Here is a 21,165-nt window from a genome sequence, read left to right as displayed (position 1 = left end):
GAAGTAGGAAGATCAGGATCAAAAAAATAATTAGTCTAGTATTCAGTATCAACTCATAACTTGAGTTCTAATCTGCCCCCACTTAACACAATCACCATGCAGACTATTAACAAACTATTATTGCTTCTGTACTATTTTTAAACCCATATTAAGACCTCTAGCATTGACCTCTCTTATGGTCTTTGAAGAACTTTTAATAAGATAAGTTATTTTTGTCTCATTTTTATTTATCTATTACTTACAGGTCTACCTGATTATTAAATCTAAGAAAATACTTTCTGAATTATATGATAAACATTCTTGCATAATTATCTTATTCTATTTACCTTTCAAATACATTATTTACAGTGATTAATTATCAAAAGTGAACGGAAAAGGGGAATAACTTCTCTCAGTAGAATACAAATTAATAGAGCCCTGCCCAGGACTAGAATGCTTAGACAAATGGTTCCAGATGTTCAAAAATCTGGTAGAAATACGCTTACTTATATCATTTAAAATTTTACTCAGTTTTCTTCCAATATGCCCAGAAGCAGAGAAGAATTTCACAGGTACAATGCATTTTCACTACATATTCAACAAAGCCTTACCCTAACACCAGAACCCAAGACCAAGGGTCAAGAAATTTACAAATTTGGAAGAGTTACCCTCATCATCATAACTATGGACTGCGAAGAATTAACACTTTTCCACTATATTATCAAAAGCCCCCCCCCCCCCCCTCTCGTTATGCCAGAACCCCTGACCCTAGGACCACAAGATTTAAAAATTCTGTTCGAAGCTCCCATTTTCATCATAGCTAAGCAATTTATTTATCAGCTCAACGCTAAGGAGCAGACAGGATTAATTAATGATTAATTAATAGAATTAATGCTTTTTCACTATATAATCAATAGAGCCCCCCCCCCCTTCCTCAAGAACCCCAAAAACTGAAGCCACATATTTAAAAAATTTGGAAGAGGCATCCTTGCCTATCATAATCATGCACTTAGTTTGTTTAAATAATCTCCAGTAGCAGAGAAGAAGATTTTCAAAGAATCAATGCATTTTCACTATATAATCAATAAAGCCTCGTCCTAACACCAGAACCCTTGATCCTGGGGCCATGAAATTCACAATTTTTGAAGAGGCATCCTTATGCATCAGAACCATGCACTTAGTTTGTTTAAATAATCTCCAGTAGCAGAGAAGGAGATTTTCAAAGAATCAATGCATTTTCACTATATAATCAACAGAGCCCTGCCCTAACACCAGAACCCCTGACCCTCGGGCCATGAAATTCAAAATTTTTGAAAAGGCACTTTTGCTCATCATAACTATGTACTTAGTTACTTTATTTAATACCCAGGAGCACAGAAGAAGATTTTCAAAGAATTTATGGTTTTTCACTATATAATCTATAGAGCCCCGCCCTAACACCAGAACCCCTGACCCTGGGGCCATGAATTTCACAATTTTGGAAGAGGCACTCTTGCTCTACATAGTTACTATGTACTTAGTTACTTTATTTAATACCCAGGAGCAGAGAAGAAGATTTTCAAAGAAATAATGCACTTTCACTATATGATCTATATAGCCCCACCCTGGGGCCAGAACCCCTGACCCAGGGGCCATAAATTTCACAATTTCTGAAGAGGACTTCTTGCTCATCATAACTATGTACTTAGTTACTTTATTTAATACCCAGGAGCACAGAAGAAGATTTTCAAAGAATTAATGCACTTTCACTATATGATCTATATAGCCCCACCCTGGGGCCAGAACCCCTGACCCTGGGGCCATGAATTTCATAATTTTGGAAGAGGCACTCTTGCTCTTCATAACTATGTACTTAGTTACTTTATTTAATACCCAGGAGCAGAGAAGAAGATTTTCAAAGAAATAATGCACTTTCACTATATGATCTATATAGCCCCACCCTGGGGCCAGAACCCCTGACCCTGGGGCCATGAATTTCACAATTTCTGAAGAGGACTTCTTGCTCATCATAACTATGTACTTAGTTACTTTATTTAATACCCAGGAGCACAGAAGAAGATTTTCAAAGAATTAATGCATTTTCACTATATAATCAATAGAGCCCCGCCCTAACACCAGAACCCCTGACCCTGGGGCCATGAATTTCACAATTTTGGAAGAGGCACTCTTGCTCCTCATAACTATGTACTTAGTTACTTTATTTAATACCCAGGAGCAGAGAAGAAGATTTTCAAAGAAATAATGCACTTTCACTGTATGATCTATATAGCCCCACCCTGGGGCCAGAACCCCTGACTCAGGGGCCATGAATTTCACAATTTCTGAAGAGGACTTCTTGCTCATCATAACTATGTACTTAGTTACTTTACTTAATACCCAGGAGCACAGAACAAGATTTTCAAAGAATTAATGCATTTTCACTATATAATCAATAGAGCCCCGCCCTAACACCAGAACCCCTGACCCTGGGGTCATGAATTTCACAATTTTGGAAGAGGCACTCTTGCTCTTCATAACTATGTACTAAGTTACTTTATTTAATACCCAGGAGCAGAGAAGAAGATTTTCAAAGAAATAATGCACTTTCACTATATGATCTATATAGCCCCACCCTGGGGCCAGAACCCCTGACCCTGGGGCCATGAATTTCACAATTTTGGTAGAGGGCTCAATGCTTGTTACAATGATGCCAACAGTTTGACTGCTTGATGTCCTGGAGTAAAGAAGAAGATTTTTAAAGATTGCATTATTTTTGGTGGTTTAGCCCCACCCCTCAGGCCCCAGGGGGGCAGGGACCATGAAATTCATAATTTTTGTTCCCCTTCACCCATAGATGCTATATGCCAAATTTGGTTGAAATTGGTTAAGCGGTTTCAGAGAAGAAGCTAAAAATGTTCAAATGTTAACACACGACGCACGCCGACGGACGAGAACAGATAGCAATAGGTCACCTGAGTGACTCAGGTGACCTAAAAATAGAAATTTCCGTGAAATACTTTCAAATGCAACTCCTCCTACAGTTTGGTTTGATGTTAATATAACTAATGGCATGCAAGTAGACCAAGCTGAAAATCTACTCTTTCTAATTAGATACTCCCCATGACCCACCCACTCCAAAAATTAATCACAACTGAACTCTTCAGAACAACAGTAGGGATAGGCATCCAATCCCAAGCAGTGGGTTTGATGTTAGTATGAATTGATGCAGGTAACCTATATACATCTTACCCAACCCCTTTCAAAATGAATGTGGATAACTTGTTTACTCATAACCCCCGCTTCAAAATGGGATATAAAAACAACACAACCTGGACATCCTCTTCTTCATAACTTAAAAACTTCTAAGGGAACTGTATGTTAAGGTACCTACAGTTGAACTTCGTTATCTCAAACAATGATTTCTCGAAATACCTGGGGATATGTTGAAGTAGTTTGGAAATGTAAAGCATGTTTTCTTAATGTTTTTTACCCCCATTATCTTGAATCCTCCAATATCTCGAAGTTTAATTTTGGTCCCTTTGAGTTCGAGATAATGAGGTTTGACTGTATTTATCTGCGCACCTGATCATATACTCCAATTTTAAAATTTTACAAGCATAGACTAATTTACCAAAAAACAACTAAAACATTGATACATTTTATTATTTAGTGATAGTCACTTTGTACAATGATAACTTTAAATGACTGATTCCAGTATGCTTATAATAAAAATGATGTACGATGCACGTTTTATCACAATTGTCAAGGCAAAAAAAAGAAAACAATGAATGGCATGACTAGCTTTGTCTCTGTCAGAGCCATAACGTTGATTCTAGTAACCCCATCTTACACAGAATTATTTTATATTGGTACAATTTTCAAAGTATCATGATAATTTAATTTTAATAATAAAATTAATTCAATACAAAGTATTTTCAAACAAGATTTATCAAAGTTTGAAAATAATGAAAAGCAAATGTCATCCACTCTGTAAAATATTTAAAATGCTCTGTATAATGTACTAATCAACAACTGACAAGCAAGTAAAACAACAGCACCTAATGTTTTTGGCAATACATCCTACAAAAATGTGTTTATGTGAAATAAAAAATACCTATTAAGTGATCTATGAGAGCATCTTCATTACCCAATGGGAGGCTATAGTGGTGGATTATATATCAACTAATTATATATTCTTAAATCTCACTCTAAATCTGATATTTCATAAATCAAATGGATTGTCTTTACACCCTATTTTAACAACAAAAAAAACATTAAAGGAACTACCTTGAATGAAGTCAGTACCTATAACTTGTAGAGTAATTTGCTAAAGGAACTACCTTTGAATAAATTAGTACCTATATCTAGTACAGTAATTTGCTTATTTAGAAATAGTTTTGATATGCTCTTGAGCAAAGTCAGGCCTTCTTAAAATTTCTTTGCTGTCATGGAAAAGAAAAATACTTGATAGATCCTTCTCTTCATACACTTTGGTGAAATGGTGAGAAGTTAATGATTTATTCATTTGTGAAAATACCCTGCATAGTAAATAAAAATAATACATTATACCTCTAAATAATGCCCAAACCTGTAAAAAACTATAAATCAACATACACAAAACAGATTTGTCACTGAAATCGTGTGAATCATTTTTAGTGAGAGTAAATAACTATATTGCTACATATAGTGAAATTATAATGTGCATAAACATGCTAAGATAATAACAACTTTCTGCAGCAAAACTAAATGTGTAAAGATTTACAAAATGAGGGTGTCAATACTTTAGATTTAATTCCTAGAATGTCCACCAGTGCTTCTTGTAAGCTTCACATAGGTGACATTCTACATATTTTGACATTTGACTTTTCTTGATTATGTTGACCACCTCACTGGGAAAGACAAGAAAACAAAACTGAACTGTGATGAATAATTATGGAACATGATGGACAAAGCCTTTGTTCTGTATCAGTATTAGGGACACATACAAACACATTGACAGGGGAGTTACAGATCATTAAACAAGCATAATCTCAGCGGTATAATGCATTGTTACACAACCTACAGAATAATGAAATAATAATGACAGTTAGCTTGTTTTGTAGCTGTCAACATCTAAAAACAAACTTATCACTATTTCTTAAAATTACAGTCATATTCTGCATAACATTTTATGAAAAAAGTTTGTTTAAAATTTTTGAAAAAAAAAGTTTTCTTCAATATAGACATAACAGACTTTAAGAAGTCTCTTCTAAGTATGAATACAGTACTTGTATTCAATAGGAAGGTCCTACAACAAGCTAGACTGATTATATAGTTAGGATTCGATCTGACTCACTAGGAGGGCTGACTTACATTGCTTGTAAGGATGAAGAGGCACACAGATATTATGCTTCACTTAAAATCCACTTTTAGTTTGATCAGTATATTAACTTTTTTTTCAGGCTCATTAATATTGAAGAAAATTGTCAATTTAAATTTAGAAATAATGCATATGGGACCCTGACACATTTATTCTGAGAAATGACAATGAAATTAAGAAGGAATGACAATGAACTTTAGATCAAAATCTGCATTAGTATAAAAGTCTTTTTCTATTTGAGTGTAATTCAAAGTAGAACAAGATATGTTTGTGAAACACTGATGCCCCCCATAGGCAGGCTTAGGCAGCTATGTCCAAGGTTAAACTTTTTCAAATGTAAGTTTAATTCTGAGGTCAAGGTATGAGGTCAAAATGTTGGTACCCAAAGAAAGGTCTTGTTACAAAGAATACACTGTGAAACATAAATACACTAGCACCAATGATTCAGAAGATATGGCTAAGATTAATGTTTTTCAAATATAGGTTAAACTCCAAGGTCAAAAGGTCAAAAAATGTTGGTATCCAAAGAAAGGTCTTGTCACAAGGAGTGCACATGTAAAATATAAAAGCCTTAACTTCTTCTTTTCAGGAGTTATGATCAAGGTTAAAGTTTGTCAAAAGTAGGTCAAACTCTAACGTCAAGATCATGAGGTCAAAAATGTTAGAACCCAAAGAAATATCTTGTCACAAAGAATATATGTGTGAAATATGTAAGCCATAGCACAAACCATTCAAAACTTAAAGTTCAACAGCATGAGGTCAAAAATGTTGGTACCTAAAGAAAGGTATTGTCATAAGGAGTATACATGTGAAATATGGAAGCCCTAGCAGCAGCCATGCAAAAGTCATGGCCAAGGTTTAAGTAATGTAAAGTTTTTGCAAAAGTAGGTCAAACTCCAAGGCAAAGTCAATAGGTCAAATATTTTGTACTCAAACAAAGGTCTTGTCACAAGGAATACACATGTAAAATACAAAGGCTATAGCAAAAACAGTTCAAAAGTTATGGGCAAGGTTGAAGTTTTTGCAGACAGACAAACAGATTGTAGGCCAGAAACTATATACCCCCAAATCTCCGATCAAGGGGGCTTAATAAAAATAATTGCTTAAGCATAGAAAGCAAAAATGCCCGCTAAAAATGACTTATGTTTCTCAACTTGTCATTTTTACAAATGAACACTAGGACAATCGTGGATATTGATACAATTTTAAGGTCATATGCAACATACATGTTCACGTACCTACCCAACATACCTTTCCCACTGATAATTTCTAAAGATATTCTTGATTTAAAATCATAGTTCCCTTAAATATTCATATACAAAAAAAAAATCAGTATGCATTACCGGGGGTTTTGCAGGGCTCTAACTGGCGACTAATTTAGTTGCCATGGTGCTTAAAAGTTTTGATTGGCGCCTAAATTTTTTCCACAAGTCGCCAAATTGGCAACCATCTTATATTGACTTGGCGATTGTTGAATTCCAGAACTTTTAACATTTTAAACAATTTTTGTTTTTCTGAAGAAGCGAAAAGAAATTTTAAAGATGAGGAAATTATTTTTTGCAATGGACATGTTGTGTTTTCTTAGTCACCTTTTTGTTTTTTTAGTAAGCGAATGTGTGAACAAAATTTCACGTCACCTCATGGGTCCCTATATTGATGACTATTAACTTATAAAGTAGACGCCTAAAAAATATTGCCTGGCGACTAAAAATTTGCATTTGGCGACTAAATTTTTTTTAATAAGGTGCCAGCCTAAATTTTAGAGGTCACTTAGAGGCCTGTTTTGAACAGATATTACATGTATATTATCTTTGTTTTATCCAAAAAACATTAATGTATAGTTTTAGCTGGTATTTCCTAAAAATTTGATTTAGAAGAGATGTACAGCATCATTAGACATTATAAAAGTCACACAAATGTCCTTCAATTACAGAAACTCTTAAATTATACAGGGAATAAGTAAATCAAGTTCAAAAATATGTTGCCTATGTCCTTAATCTTTTAATTGAAGCTGATAAATTTCATGACTTCATGGCAACATTTTCAAGATGTAGACAGCAAAATTCGGCAACCATGTTTATTGCATACATTTAAATTCATTTGTTCTCTGTGACGGATATGATAGAACAATGAGACACTGCTACGTAATACTGAAATCCTACATTTGGCAAAGACATGAAAATGATTGCTGCAAGCATAACAAAATAAACTGGTTTCCTTCCACTGAAAGCCCACTGGTTCCCAACCTTTCATTTTCATACTCTTATTTTTGATACAAAAAGAAGCCTGATTTATGAAATCTGTATGGCACACTTTCTTCAAATGACACAAAGAAGCACTTAAAAAAAAAGCACTTATTTTTACAGAGAAACTGTGCTTAAATACTTTTATCAAACTTTCCCTGATATAAAATAATTAAAATAAAAATAATTATTACATATCAACATCAAGAAACCTGTTAAATACAACAAATGTGTTAGTGATTATCAAACCTTTTAAGATAGTTTCTGAGATGAACATTACATTGGATTTTGTCGATGTGTGATAAAAACTTACTGGTATAACAGTATAAATTATATGAAAGTATGATACACTTAAAATCTGTCATGACAAAAGTTAACATGACAGTCTTTGACACAGCTCTGCTGCTTATATATAAACCATATTTATCCATGTCTATCCTAATGATCAGTTCACATGTGATAAGATAGTATGTCCATTCAGCTGATCTGATCTAACATGTGATTGGATAGCATTTCCATCCAGCTGATCTGATCTAACATGTGATTGGATAGTATGTCCATCCAGCTGATCTGATCTAACATGTGATTGGATAGCATTTCTTCCTGCTGATCTGATCTAACATGTGATTGGACAGCTGATCAGATCCATTCAGTGATTGGACAGCATGCTCCTTCAGTTGAACAATGAAATTAATCACCCTCTGTCAACCGCAATATCTCTGTTCTTTTTATCACAAACCAGCTAATTTTGTTCATACTGATTTTGATTATCTTCACAATAAAAAGAAATGTCAGTCTTTTCCATCCAACAAGAATGGCAGTAAGTGTACACTGGAAAAGTTAAGTGTGACTAGTGAATCACATGAAATGTTTTATCTGGTTCTCTCCCCCACGTTTTACTGGCCTTTCTATATTCCCTGTGTCAGTTTCATGAGATCACACATTCACTGCCTTTAGCTGGATCCCCACCCTGTGTGGGGCTGCCGTCGGGGGAACTGTCTAGGTCCTTGCTGTGTATTGTCTGTTGTACTGGAGACAACTGCTCACCATCACTGCTCTGGTCCTCAAGGACAGAAGTACTCAGCTGTAATGTTGGGGGAGTTTGTTCTGCCAGCTTACCTAACATTTGTGTCTGCTTCCTTATAAAGTGAAGGAATGGTTTATATCCCAGACTGAAATTCACAAAAACATTGTTTGACTTCATTTTCACTTACTTATGTATTTCCTTTAATATTGTAATTTTAACATCATATGGTAACAAAGTAAAACAATGACATACAAAATGGTAACAAAGTTAAACAATGACATACAAAATGGTAACAAAGTAAAACAATGACATACAAAATGGTAACAAAGTTAAACAAAGACAATCATACAAACTTTACTATCCAAACGTGATTTCAGGGAACTCCACTAAATTCTTTCAAGTCAAAAGATGCTGCAATCTCCTTAAGATATGACCCTGTAAGGAGGCATCAAACAACTTTGAACTTACCACTCTGTGTCTGCCCAGAGTTCTAGATAGGAGAGACCCTCCCTCATCCTAGCCACCATCTCCAGGGGTGTGTCTGTCATGCTGGCTGTGTTTACTGTCCTAACCACAGCTTCTACGTCACGTAAAACAAGGGAGATAATCATCGCCCACTCTAGACAGCCAGCTTCCAGTGTGATTTGTAACAAATATCTACAAAGGATACTTCAATTTAAAATGCACTGGATCAAGAAATTTCAAAATGACTCCAGTAACAGTGTAACTCTTAGATTTTGTTAAGTGCCCCACTCCCACAACTTATGTATGTATACAAACTACAATAAAACACTTAGAGGAAAGTGCCAGGTACCACAGATTTGGATTTATTATGTACCGTATACAGGGTTATTTTCGCCTATGTTATTTTCGCCTTCTAACACTTGCAAACAATTATGCCCCATTTTAAGTTTGCCCAGACGAAGTTTTGCTTAAGAGATTATGCTTTCTTTAATTCGCTCCATTTTGAATTCGCCCACGAGCAGCAAGGCGAAAGGGGCGAAAATTTCCCTGTATACAGTATTATAATTCATATTATCTGTTAATTTCATGACATGCTTAAAAACTATAGGGAATGAAATCCCTTCACTGTAGGCATGAATTCACCATAAACATGTTGTTTTACTGCAGTATTTAAGCTAAAGAAAACAAATCATGTAAAATAGCCTTTCTCTTTTCATTCCAATGCCCCAGTAAGTATACAACCCTAAAGCGTGGTACCTGAGCTCCATCTCTGACTGTCGTGGTCCTTTATTGGCCATCTCCTGTGACAGAATCTCCAGCTCGGGGGACAGGGTGTCCTGGGATGAGGACTCGGTCATGTAATCCAGCTCTCCCAGCAGGGAGCTGGAATCCGAGATATCCAGGGTAGTGGCCAAGCTGCTCTCCTCAGCTGTAACAACAGGTACATATAGTCTACATAACCTCACTATCACCTATAATCCTAGGGGTTTTTTTTATCTATGTCAACTTACAATACTATACATGTATAAATAATCTTGATTTAACTCTTTGTGGTAAAGATTTGTAATAGCCCATTTCATGTACACATAGCATTACTATTAAGTGTTTAACAGCCTGCTACAGTTTTCTAACTATGGACTAGACTTGCTTACTTTTGACAGCCTGTGGTTTTAACACCACATCATCAGACACAGCCTGGGAGAGGTTGAGTGGGGAGGGGGATTGCAGGGTACCCAGGTATTTATGGTACTCGGTATCACTGTTGTGTGCCCCTACGTTGACTGTTGGCAGGTTCTCCTCGTCTAACAGAGACAGAGAAGCCAGGCTCGAGGTGGAGACTATCAAGAATGAATCAACAGAAAAATAAAATGAAACACATAAATAAGCCATGATATCAGAATTATAACAACACCAGGTTAACAATCATGAAAAATCCCCATAAAATGTTACTCACAAGTCTTATTTTTGAGCTGCTGGAACACATGGTATGACAGAATCGGTAAGGGCCACTCAAACTGTTGATGAATATCCTTTACTGCTCTGACAAAGTCCTCAACTTTTGCACTTTTTAATCTAAAAAAAAAAGAGGAACCATTGCTCAAAACAGAGGCATATTCTGTCAACTGGCAATTGGTTTATTCTAGTGGATATTCTTACTTGATGAATCTGCATGATAAAGAGATGATACAAACCGCTCTCTTTTTAAAAATGAGACCAGATGAAAATCCTCGGTGTTGGCACTAAAATATCCCATGTCCCTCAGCCGATTTGTCTCTAGAAGTTTTCGACAATGTCGACAGAGAATCATGTCTATATACATTTGATCAGGAGCCCCCTCCTCTTTTGGCTTTGATGGCAGTCTGTAAACAAGACCACTATCTTGAAAAAATGTGATTTGTCAATCTTAAATAACCATTATACATGTATTTATATTCTTTTTCCATGACTTGTGATTTGAAGCTGTAATTTAAAACATTTCTTTTGAAAATAAGAAAATCATACTGACAATCAGAATGAATGCTACAAAAAGGCTAATTATGAACAGACACCATAACTTACTTCTTGTTGCTGAATATGTTGTCAGAGAATGTATGCTTGAGTTTGGGTTTGCTCCCCTTTGGCACATTTTCCGAGTAGTCTGCCCCTGTCATACTGGAGCTACGTATTCGGTTGACGTTACTAACATTACTGACATTGCTGACAGTGTTGAAGCTGAATCCGTCGGCCTCTGATGGCATTATGGGAGGACTAGGGACACCGGAGTGGTAGGCCTTAGAGGAGGATGTCTTAGACGAGGCCAGAATAGGGGGAGTGGTACACTCTGAAGGATCTAAAACAAAGACAAGGGGTGTGAGGACCAGGATCTGGGATGAGCTCACTTCTGTTCTCAATCTCACTTTTACAAAATGAATTTATTGTGGAAAAGTAATAATGAGATCAAAAGTGAGCTCATCTCAATTTTATGGAACTGAGCCTGATATGAAGATTGTCTTTCATTATGAATTCATGAGAGATACATGAAAGATAGATGAGGATCTAGAATAAACACAAAGTAATTAATTTAGATTGGTAGACAATATTCATAAATGCTTCTTCATGCTATATCAATAAGCTCATGAGGTAATACTGACAATAAAATCAATTTATAAGGTTCTATATTAAGGACAGATGATACAAACTTTTGTCAATGAATTTGAAAATAACAACTTGAATCATGTTTATGTAAGTAAAATGAAAAAGTTTAAACGTATAGTTTTTAATTTTTCATTCAAAGTTTGACAAAAATGAGATTTGAAGTGACAAAAATTTACATAGATTATGAAGGTTGGTTGCTGAAAGGTACAATTTTAAACATCATAGAAGGTTTACAATTTCTTAATATTTTACAAATTTATTATTTGCATTATTTACAACAGAAATAGGCCAGAAAATATATACCAATCCAAACATCCATTTTTTTGTTTGTATCATCTGTCCTTAAGTTTAAACAGACACTTATATGTATCTATAAAACAACATGAAAATCAAAATTTAGTCCTGTAAGTTCACTTGTCTGAAAATAAAAAGTTGAGGACAAAGGCCTGGCAATCTAGTCATCTACGGGGATGTCCCCCTCTCTGCTGAAGTTTTTTTTTTCTCTGAGAAGAATTCCTTGAGTTTTCATGAAGCTTTTAATTCTTTACATGATGCTTCACCCTAATGCTCGCAATGCACAAAATATTCTAATTTATGTGCTTGCCCTTTGGACACATGGCACATACATGTACTTAAGATGTATCTAAGTAACTTCAACTTATTCTTAATATACAAGTATAAAATCTTATTCATCTAAATATTAAACTCATTTTTTTATTTATCATTCTCTAAAATTTTTGCATGTTGAATAAATAACATTTGCCCTTTGTTATACTGTCACACATTTTTATCAATCCCCTGGACAACTTAAAGACTGTAATCAATTACTCCTAGTCCTCTGGAATTTTGAGTCTAACATACCTATTGCTTTTAAGAATCCGACTAAGTCCCTTTATTATACTGTCACAAATTTTTATCAATCCCCCTGGACAACTTAAAGACTGTAATCAATTACTGGTACTCCTCTGGAATAAGTAGTCCTCTGGAATTTTGAGTCTACCATACCTATTGCTTTAAGTAGTCCTCTGGAATTTTGAGTCTCACATACTTATTGCTTTAAGTAGTCCTCTGGAATTTTGAGTCTAACATACCTATTGCTTTTAAGAATCTGACTAAGTCCCTGGCTAAGTCCCATTTCCCTCTCTCCAGAGACTGGTCTAGTAGCAGGGTAGCATGCTGCACAAAACAAACCAATTCTTATTTCATAAAGACTTTATATACATGAAATACTAAATAATTAGCTTGCTTCAAAACACATAAAGAAAAAGAAATACATGGCAATCAAAACAACAGTGTTAAAACAGATGCTGTACCTGTCGACTGATGATGGGTCGCTCCAGATTCTGTAGAATGATGAGATATGACGCTGCCGTTTCTAACTCTTCACTCACCATACATTGCTAAAATAAGACCCTTATCATCACCTACATTTATTACATTAAATCACAATGATACTTTTAACATTTTTATGATTATTATTTATCTCATAATCGAGCCTATTAAAATCCTTTGCCAAGATGATAATACTTGAACTTTTTTTTCAGATTTTACCTCAAACAAATCTTTGGGATTTCCAACCACAGAAAATAAGTGAGGCCACAATGCCACCTCTGTTTTTCTTGCACAGTGTACAATGGTTTGTAAGAATTCTGGGAACTCCTGTATGAAGGCCACAACCCGTGGTAACAAAGGATCTTAAATAAACAATAACCACATCTCAAACATTTCAAAAGTTAAGTTTAAGATCAAAGTTAAAATGTGGTAATTATAATGTTTAAAATTTATTTTTGGTGTACTAAATACCAATATAAACAAACAAAGATTTACCAGGAATGGGTTCCTTGGAAGTAGCCTCAGCTTCTAGAACTTCGTGGAGTAACAACTCCAGAACATGGGGAAAGTAGGATAACTCTGTACAACATCGGGCTAAATCCAGGGCATTTACTCCCAAACTGAAAGGAACCATCGATACCGTTTCCACACTCATAACCATCGTAAAATCTTAGAGATTATTTCTCATTTCTTATCATTGTAAAAATTTGAACATTCAATGCACATAACTACCTTAAGTACATACAGAGTATTAAGACATTTATAATCTTTTCGAATAGAAATTGACTTACTTCCGCCTTAAAAGTTGCCTTAGAATATGGTGGAGATATATTTGACTCTGTAAAGAAATCATAAACATGAGGCAAATGAATTGTAACAAATCAGTAAAAGCCTACCAAATAAATTACAGGCATCTATAAATGTGGACATTGTACATGTAGCTTTTAATTCAAATGTTTTTCCTTATATAACACTATTTAAGCAATGTGTATTTAAGCCTGTATAAATACAGGATCATCAGAAGTTCATAAATTCATTGTTAGATGACCACAAATTCATTGTTAAGATAAAAGTGATGAACCTAATTTCAGAAAGACATCATAAGTGGTCTACATGTTTTATCACATTCAATTTATATACTTGAAGTTTGAAGAAAAAAAATCATTTCATGGGTTTCAATTCAAATTCCCAATGTATTACTAATCTCTACACTCCCTAATATTCCACTAATCTCCACACTCCCTAATATCTCCAATTTGCAACTGATCTCTACACTCAGAAATACTCCCCGTGAGTTACTGATCTCTACACTCCCTAATATTCCCAATGTGTTACTGATCTCTACACTCCCTAATATTCCCAATGTGTTACTGATCTCTACACTCCCTAATATTCCCAATGTGTTACTGATCTCTACACTCCCTAATATTCCCAATGTGTTACTGATCTCTACACTCCCTAATATTCCCAATGTGTTACTAATCTCTACACTCTCTAATATTCCCAATGTGTTACCGATCTCTACACTCCCTAATATTCCCGATGTGTTACTTAAGAAATAAGGTATCATTTTTAAACATCTATCGGGATATAAATACGGGTTGGTCACGAGATCAAATTCCATAAAGCCCGAAGGGCTTTATGGTAAATTTGATCTCGTACCAACCCGTATTTATATCCCGATAGATGTTTAAAAATGATGCCTTATTACTTATATTTACATTTGTGACTTATTCATATCATATATTAGCCTGATTATAATCTTTAACGCGTGAAATGTTTTATTTTTTCAAACTCAACGGCGCAAGCTTGATCTAATGATTGCGCGTCGACCCTTTATGACGTCACTGAGAAATTACGTCGAACGTTTATGACGCGAGGAACCCGTGTTTATACGCATATAGATACACGTTGCTTTTAATAGTGTTATATAAAAGAAAACATTTGCAAATGTAAATATTGATCTCTACACTCCAGTATATTCCTAATATGTAACTGATCTCTACACTCCCTAACATTCCCGATGTGTTACTGATCTCTACACTCCCTAATATTCCCGATATGTTACTCATCTCTTCACTTACAGTTCTTTCTATAATACAGAAGGGAAGATTTTGGACAGATCTTTTTGTGTCCTCACTTGGAGATTTGTACATGACGCCATCACTGGCTGCCCCTAATATCACTGCATCCTCAAACAACACAGCTGAAATACAAAAATAGCATCTGTCAAACCAATAGGTTTATGGCAAAACTGATGTGCACAAAGAAAATCTATCCATCCAAAACAAGTATATGTATGGAATTTTTTTCAGCTTCAATATAAGAATCTCTTTTGTGTTGTTTTTCTTTCCTACTTATCACTATTTACAAAGTAAACAATATTGTATATTGAAATCTGAAGGTAGATGACTAGGTATACAATATTGTATACTGAAATCTAGTGGTGGATGACTAGGTATACAATATTGTATATTGAAATCTGAGGTAGATGACTAGGTATACAATATTGTATATTGAAATCTGAGGTAGATGACTAGGTATACAATATTGTATACTGAAATCTAGTGGTGGATGACTAGGTATATAATATTGTATACTGAAATCTAGTGGTGGATGACTAGGTATACAATATTGTATACTGAAATCTAGTGGTGGATGACTAGGTATACAATACTGTATATTGAAATCTAGTGGTGGATGACTAGGTATACAATATTGTATATTGAAATCTAGTGGTGGATGACTACTAACCTAGAGGATAAATATCTACCCGGAATGGCAGCATGATGCGTTTGGACATAAAGTTGTGAGTTTTACCCTCATGTCTTGGATATAAAGGTAACCACACCTGGAAAAAGAGAAGTTTTAAATGACCAATAGTTTGAAATCGTAAAGCATTTGCACAAAGAGCCTCAAAGTTACTATTTATATTCCAGACCTTCATTCCCTGGGCCCCACAGCCTAACCACAGGGCCTCCATCAGCTGTGTTTTACCATGACTCGTCCGAGATGTAGACCACATGTTTTCCACATTAGTGGCAACCACAGCAGGGGAACCAAATGGTTGCTGGAATGAAATGAATTGTTTAAGTTGGCTATTTATTGACTTTGTGCAAATTTATTTGAGAGGAGTTTACATATTAACAGACCTAAAAAATCAATACTAATTTTAAAAGTCCCTTCAGTCATACATGTAACATTCCTTTTCCGGATACCAACAACATTTGTCAGTAAAATATGGCATGCTTCACTCACAGGTTTAATTTTGTTTTGTTTCCCCTGGATCTGTGGCCCAGTCTCATCTCTCTGGAACATCAGCAACTTTCCAGCAACATTGAGCAACAAGCACTCTGAATCTCTGTTGGGTTGCACTGTCCTGCTACCTGTTATGAAAAAAATGAAACTGATTTTAGTAATAGCAAAATATTTTTGTGATTTAAACACTAGAATGATTAAAATCAGAGACAGCTCTTACCAAACTTTTCTGTCCTAAGGGAAGTGAGGGCAAGTCCTGTGACACACACAGGGTGAGGGATGTAGTTACCCAGGGCCACCTCCTGAACTTTGATTAACTCCATCAGAGGGTCTGTAGAAAGAAATCACATCTCTAGAAATAATAGTTTAGCAAAAAGTCTAGGAAATTCTGCAAATTTCAATTAAAAAAAAAAATTAAATATTACAATCTTATCCACATTTACTATGAATGTTATATTATCTAGCATTTAATTTTGAAATCTTTACAATTTCTGTGAAGTTTTACTTTTTTGAGAATTTTTCCTCTCCATGTTGAACAGCATTACATGAGAATCGATACAGAAGATGATGAGGATGTCACGGAACGTGTTCAGAAGGAGAATCTGAGAGGGGACCTTCGTAATCACGGCAAAGGTGTTGTCAAGTTTTGTGTTCTTGGGGTAACAGCGAATCTAAAACATAGAGGATAAAATGTAATGTTTGTACTGGAATCTTACTTCTAATGTTTGAAGAGGTAACGTAACATATGGTACCTCATCTCTTTGTCCTATGATGTTGTAACAAGCCACACAGATGAAATCTTTCCACCAGGTCATTCCCCCTGACACAACCAGATCTTTCTCCTACCAAAAATAAATATTCCATTCATTTTACTCAGTAAATGGATAAGACAAAAATATAAAAGAAAAACAGACAGTCCTTACAAATATAAAAAAAAAAATTACTGTGCAACATTAAATATTTGACATCCTTCACTATCTGTCGATAAAATACTAGTTTACCTGTGTTTCGTTGCCAAACAGTTTCCACTTGCGTGTGGAGAACGTATAGTGAGCCAGTCCTGTTTTCCCAGCAACAGCAACACATTGACCAGACCTATCAACTGCTGCATACTGAAGACAAGAGATTGCAAAATCATTGCAAAATAGTCAACTAACAAATCTAAGGTATATATATAACACACTGACCAGACCTATCAACTGCTGCATATTGTAGACAGGTATTACAATATCATAGCAGAATGGTCAACTAAAATATCCAGTCAGGTTTATATAACACATTGACCAGACCTATCAATCCCTAAAAGTACTTAATTTATAAATCATATATTAGCATGTACTAGAATTAACAGATGAAAGCAGTGCAAAGGGTACTAATACATGATTACCACTAAATTACGTACAGTAACAATCCAGAATAGTGCAGACATGTTGTATTATCAAACTAATACACTAACTATATTCATTTACATTATATATTATACTTAGTGCTGGTGGGTATATAATAAATATCATATCTTTAATAGGGCTGGGACCATATATCGAGATATCGATTCAATGTGAGGATGATACGCATATCGATACGTATGAAGAAATATTGAAATGTCGCTAAAAAATCTTACTTATACGTTTTTCTTTGTTTACTTAACATTTTGGGTCAAATATATAAAATAAAAATGCTAAATATAAATATGAATATGAAACACATAATAATTAATACCACTTAGGTAAAATGACTTTGTTTTGCAACAGATTTCAACTTCTTTGAATAAATTTTTCTTATTTGCGAAGAAATGTTTCGTTCATTTCAATACAAAACACATTTTATAACCAATTCAACATATCAAGATACATATCGTATCGTGGCTCAAATATCGTGATACGTATCGATATAAAAAAAAGTTGTATCATCCCAGCCCTAATCTTTAAGATCATATTCCATTGAAAAATAACAAAAAAAACTTCAAAAATACATGTACATATTTCTACTAAAAAGAAAGCATACTCTGATTGGCCAATTAGCACCAAGATAGGTGTGAGAAATGGGTATGATTTGCCAGATTTTGTTTCCTATGGACATCAGTGATTGGCTGTTTTCTTGACTAGCCCCACCTTGGGAGGAGGAGCAACTGTCACCAATATTCATATACAGCCTATCCTCTCCTTGTAAAAACACATGGTCATGGTTTGTCTGGGTAAAAAAATTAAAACGTTGAGGTCAATGAAAGTGATATTATATAAGTTCAGTCCAATTGAAATGATTGCATAATGCTGTATTAATTACAATAAAGTCTTATGACATTATAGATATTTTTTTTCACTTTGCATTCTAAAAACTGTAACAGAATGCATTGCAAGATATGCAAAACTCCCAAAATAAGAAACCTATCAGGCTATGTACCACACAAGGATTAACAGTAAGGGCACTTTTGACAAACTGTATCTGAAGGACATTCGTGTTATCATGTGGCTCCTCTTCCACCACTCCATTAATGTTGTTCTCTTGACAGACCATCCACAATTGATACCCCTCCAAGCCCCACTCCTAAAAATCACACAACATCAGATGTTAAACAATAAATGACATTTTAAAAGTAAGATAGTAAATAAAGAATGCTGGCTTGGTATAGAAGACAATTTACCATAGATATCACAGGTGGTGGGAACAGTTTTGGGCTATCACTGGGATATCTGAAAGTAATAAACATCATATATACATGTGCAGTCTCTTGTTAATAATGCACTTAAATAATTAACTTAACAGTAGAAAACAGGTATATATTTTTTGGGGGGGGATGGAGGGAGGAACTATCTCAGATAGTCTACTTACCGATCTCCTCCAAGAGAACACAGCAGGAGGGCACCAAATACACTCCACAGAGAGAAGCCCCCATTCTTCCAGCAGACTGCTACAGCAGTGCCATCTGGTGTCCATTTCATGCACTTTACAGGTCCAGCTTTCTGAGCAGCATCTGTGAGAAGGAAGAATTTCAGCATTTTTATCATCAAAGTGATTTATACTTATATCATTGCTTGGTAATAAAACTATTTTCACTTACATCACTGAAGCATGTGTTCCTGAATATGAACTACTTATTTATCATTTAAAGTGACACCAGTTGCACAATCAGGAAAATTGACAAAAATACTATTCTGCATGTTCAATTCCTGAAAGTATTAGGTTTCAGAAAATTACAGGTTTCAGAATCTAAAAAAATCTACTTTTATGGAGAAAAGAATAATGTTTATCTGGCCAAACATGAAAACATTGCTTCACTTCTTCCTCCTTATAGAAAAAGTAGAGGAAAGTTAAAGAAGTAACCATGGTCTCAAGTACCAAAAAATGAATGTCAGAAGACCAAGAATTTTCTAACCTTTGCATGCTCCAATTCAATGTTGTTTACAAGTTTACGTTAAAAAGAAAAGTCACGTGACCTTGACATGCACAATAACAAAGTAGATACAACCTTTGATTTTCCGGTATTTATATTCTGCAGTCTTTTTTTGCTTTACAGTGCAGTTGAGTTTGTCTTATCTTCACTATACTCATATTCGTAAATCTTTAGATTTATGATACAAATATCTTAAAAGAAACACATGATTTTGACTCATTATGTAGCATTATCAGCTGGATATGTTATAGAAAAAGAAATGGTATGTCTAGAGATGATTGTCTTTGTCTAGAGAGGATATTCTTTGTCTAGAGAGGATAGTCTTTGTCTGGAGAAGACAGTTTTTGTCTAGAAAAGATACTGGTAATCTTTGTCTAGAGATGATTGTCTTTGTCTAGAGAGGATATTCTTTGTCTATAGAGGATAGTCTTTGTCTAGAGAAGACAGTTTTTGTCTAGAGAAGACAGTCTTTGTCTAGAGAGGATAGTCTTTGTCTAGAGAGAATAGTCTTTGTCTTGAGAAGACAGTCTTTGTCCAGGGAAGATAGTCTTTGTCTGGAGAAAGGATAGTCTTTGTCTAGAGAGGATAGTCTTTGTCTAGAGAAGACAGTCTTTGTCCAGGGAAGATAGTCTTTGTCCAGAGAAGATAGTCTTTGTCCAGAGAGTGGATTGGCTTTGTCTAAAGAGGATAGTCTTTGTCTAGTGAAGACAGTCTTTGTCCAGGGAAGATAGTCTTTGTCCAGAGAAGATGGTCTTTATTCAGAGAGAGGATTGTCTTTTTCTAAAGAGGATAGTCTTTGTCTAGAGACGACAGTCTTTGTCCAGGGAAGATAGTCTTTGTCTAGAGAAGACAGTCTTTGTCCATAGAAGATAGTCTTTATTGGGAGGGACCAATTTGTCTTATGTTATTTGGTGGAAATTCACATCACAGATCCAGACAGTCAATTCTAACACTGAATCATTATTTTTTAATGAAAGTATATTCATTACTCTGGACAGTGATTTTCAAAAGTCAACTGACTTCGGACAGATTGACAAGTGTGAATTGCTTTGAAAGCAATGAGGAAGATAGGAATTTAGTGGCCCATAATTAGCGTTTACCTGTGTGTTGATATTTGAGTTATTCATGTGTAGCTTTTTTGCATCCTTGCATGTAGTGAAAATTTAGATCAGTATGAATATATAGATTAAATTGCAAATCAATTATTGGTTTTTGTCTATTTATAAATTGAATTCATAGTCTATGGAATAATTTGATCTCGCAGGTGTCCAAAACCTGTAAAATAAGCAACAACATTAGATTCAGTAATCGCAATAGATCTCGTTCGGAAACAAATGATTATCTAAACAATTGCAATAACTTAAAACTGTGTTCAAGATATTGATGACAATTTATCACATGTTGTAGATTGATCTGCAATGAGTGCTGATACATATAATTCTAACTGAATACTTTGACTTTTAGTTGTGCCAGTAAATAAATTTTTGCTGTACATTTT

The 21,165-nt window shown here is 34.8% G+C and overlaps 1 protein-coding gene across 1 annotated transcript in view; it reads right to left on the bottom strand.

Moving 5' to 3' along the window:
- Nucleotides 1-3,604: 3,604 nt before the first annotated feature.
- The window catches only part of LOC133199620 (guanine nucleotide exchange factor subunit RIC1-like), a 35,645-nt gene continuing 18,084 nt past the window's right edge, over nt 3,605-21,165 (bottom strand). The window contains exons 9-32 of the mRNA XM_061335471.1: nt 19,106-19,247; nt 18,918-18,966; nt 18,677-18,820; nt 18,281-18,466; nt 17,278-17,388; nt 17,029-17,118; nt 16,782-16,947; nt 16,497-16,607; nt 16,277-16,404; nt 15,960-16,088; nt 15,773-15,869; nt 15,103-15,224; nt 13,810-13,856; nt 13,514-13,638; nt 13,238-13,380; nt 13,000-13,086; nt 12,778-12,862; nt 11,111-11,381; nt 10,744-10,911; nt 10,506-10,624; nt 10,204-10,389; nt 9,809-9,980; nt 9,056-9,244; nt 3,605-8,732 (exon numbers count right to left, since the gene is read on the bottom strand). Coding sequence (XP_061191455.1) covers nt 8,489-8,732; nt 9,056-9,244; nt 9,809-9,980; nt 10,204-10,389; nt 10,506-10,624; nt 10,744-10,911; nt 11,111-11,381; nt 12,778-12,862; nt 13,000-13,086; nt 13,238-13,380; nt 13,514-13,638; nt 13,810-13,856; nt 15,103-15,224; nt 15,773-15,869; nt 15,960-16,088; nt 16,277-16,404; nt 16,497-16,607; nt 16,782-16,947; nt 17,029-17,118; nt 17,278-17,388; nt 18,281-18,466; nt 18,677-18,820; nt 18,918-18,966; nt 19,106-19,247 — 3,311 coding nt within the window. The 3' untranslated portion in view covers nt 3,605-8,488. The remainder of the gene's footprint in view (nt 8,733-9,055; nt 9,245-9,808; nt 9,981-10,203; nt 10,390-10,505; nt 10,625-10,743; nt 10,912-11,110; nt 11,382-12,777; nt 12,863-12,999; nt 13,087-13,237; nt 13,381-13,513; nt 13,639-13,809; nt 13,857-15,102; nt 15,225-15,772; nt 15,870-15,959; nt 16,089-16,276; nt 16,405-16,496; nt 16,608-16,781; nt 16,948-17,028; nt 17,119-17,277; nt 17,389-18,280; nt 18,467-18,676; nt 18,821-18,917; nt 18,967-19,105; nt 19,248-21,165) is intronic.

Source organism: Saccostrea echinata, unplaced genomic scaffold (genome assembly GCF_033153115.1).
Source record: "Saccostrea echinata isolate AGI-Se365-2 ecotype Australia unplaced genomic scaffold, CSIRO_AGI_Sech_v1 ptg000034l, whole genome shotgun sequence".
In the NCBI taxonomy this organism is placed as follows: Eukaryota; Metazoa; Mollusca; class Bivalvia; order Ostreida; family Ostreidae; genus Saccostrea; species Saccostrea echinata.
This window is presented reverse-complemented; position numbering and strand designations above follow the sequence as displayed.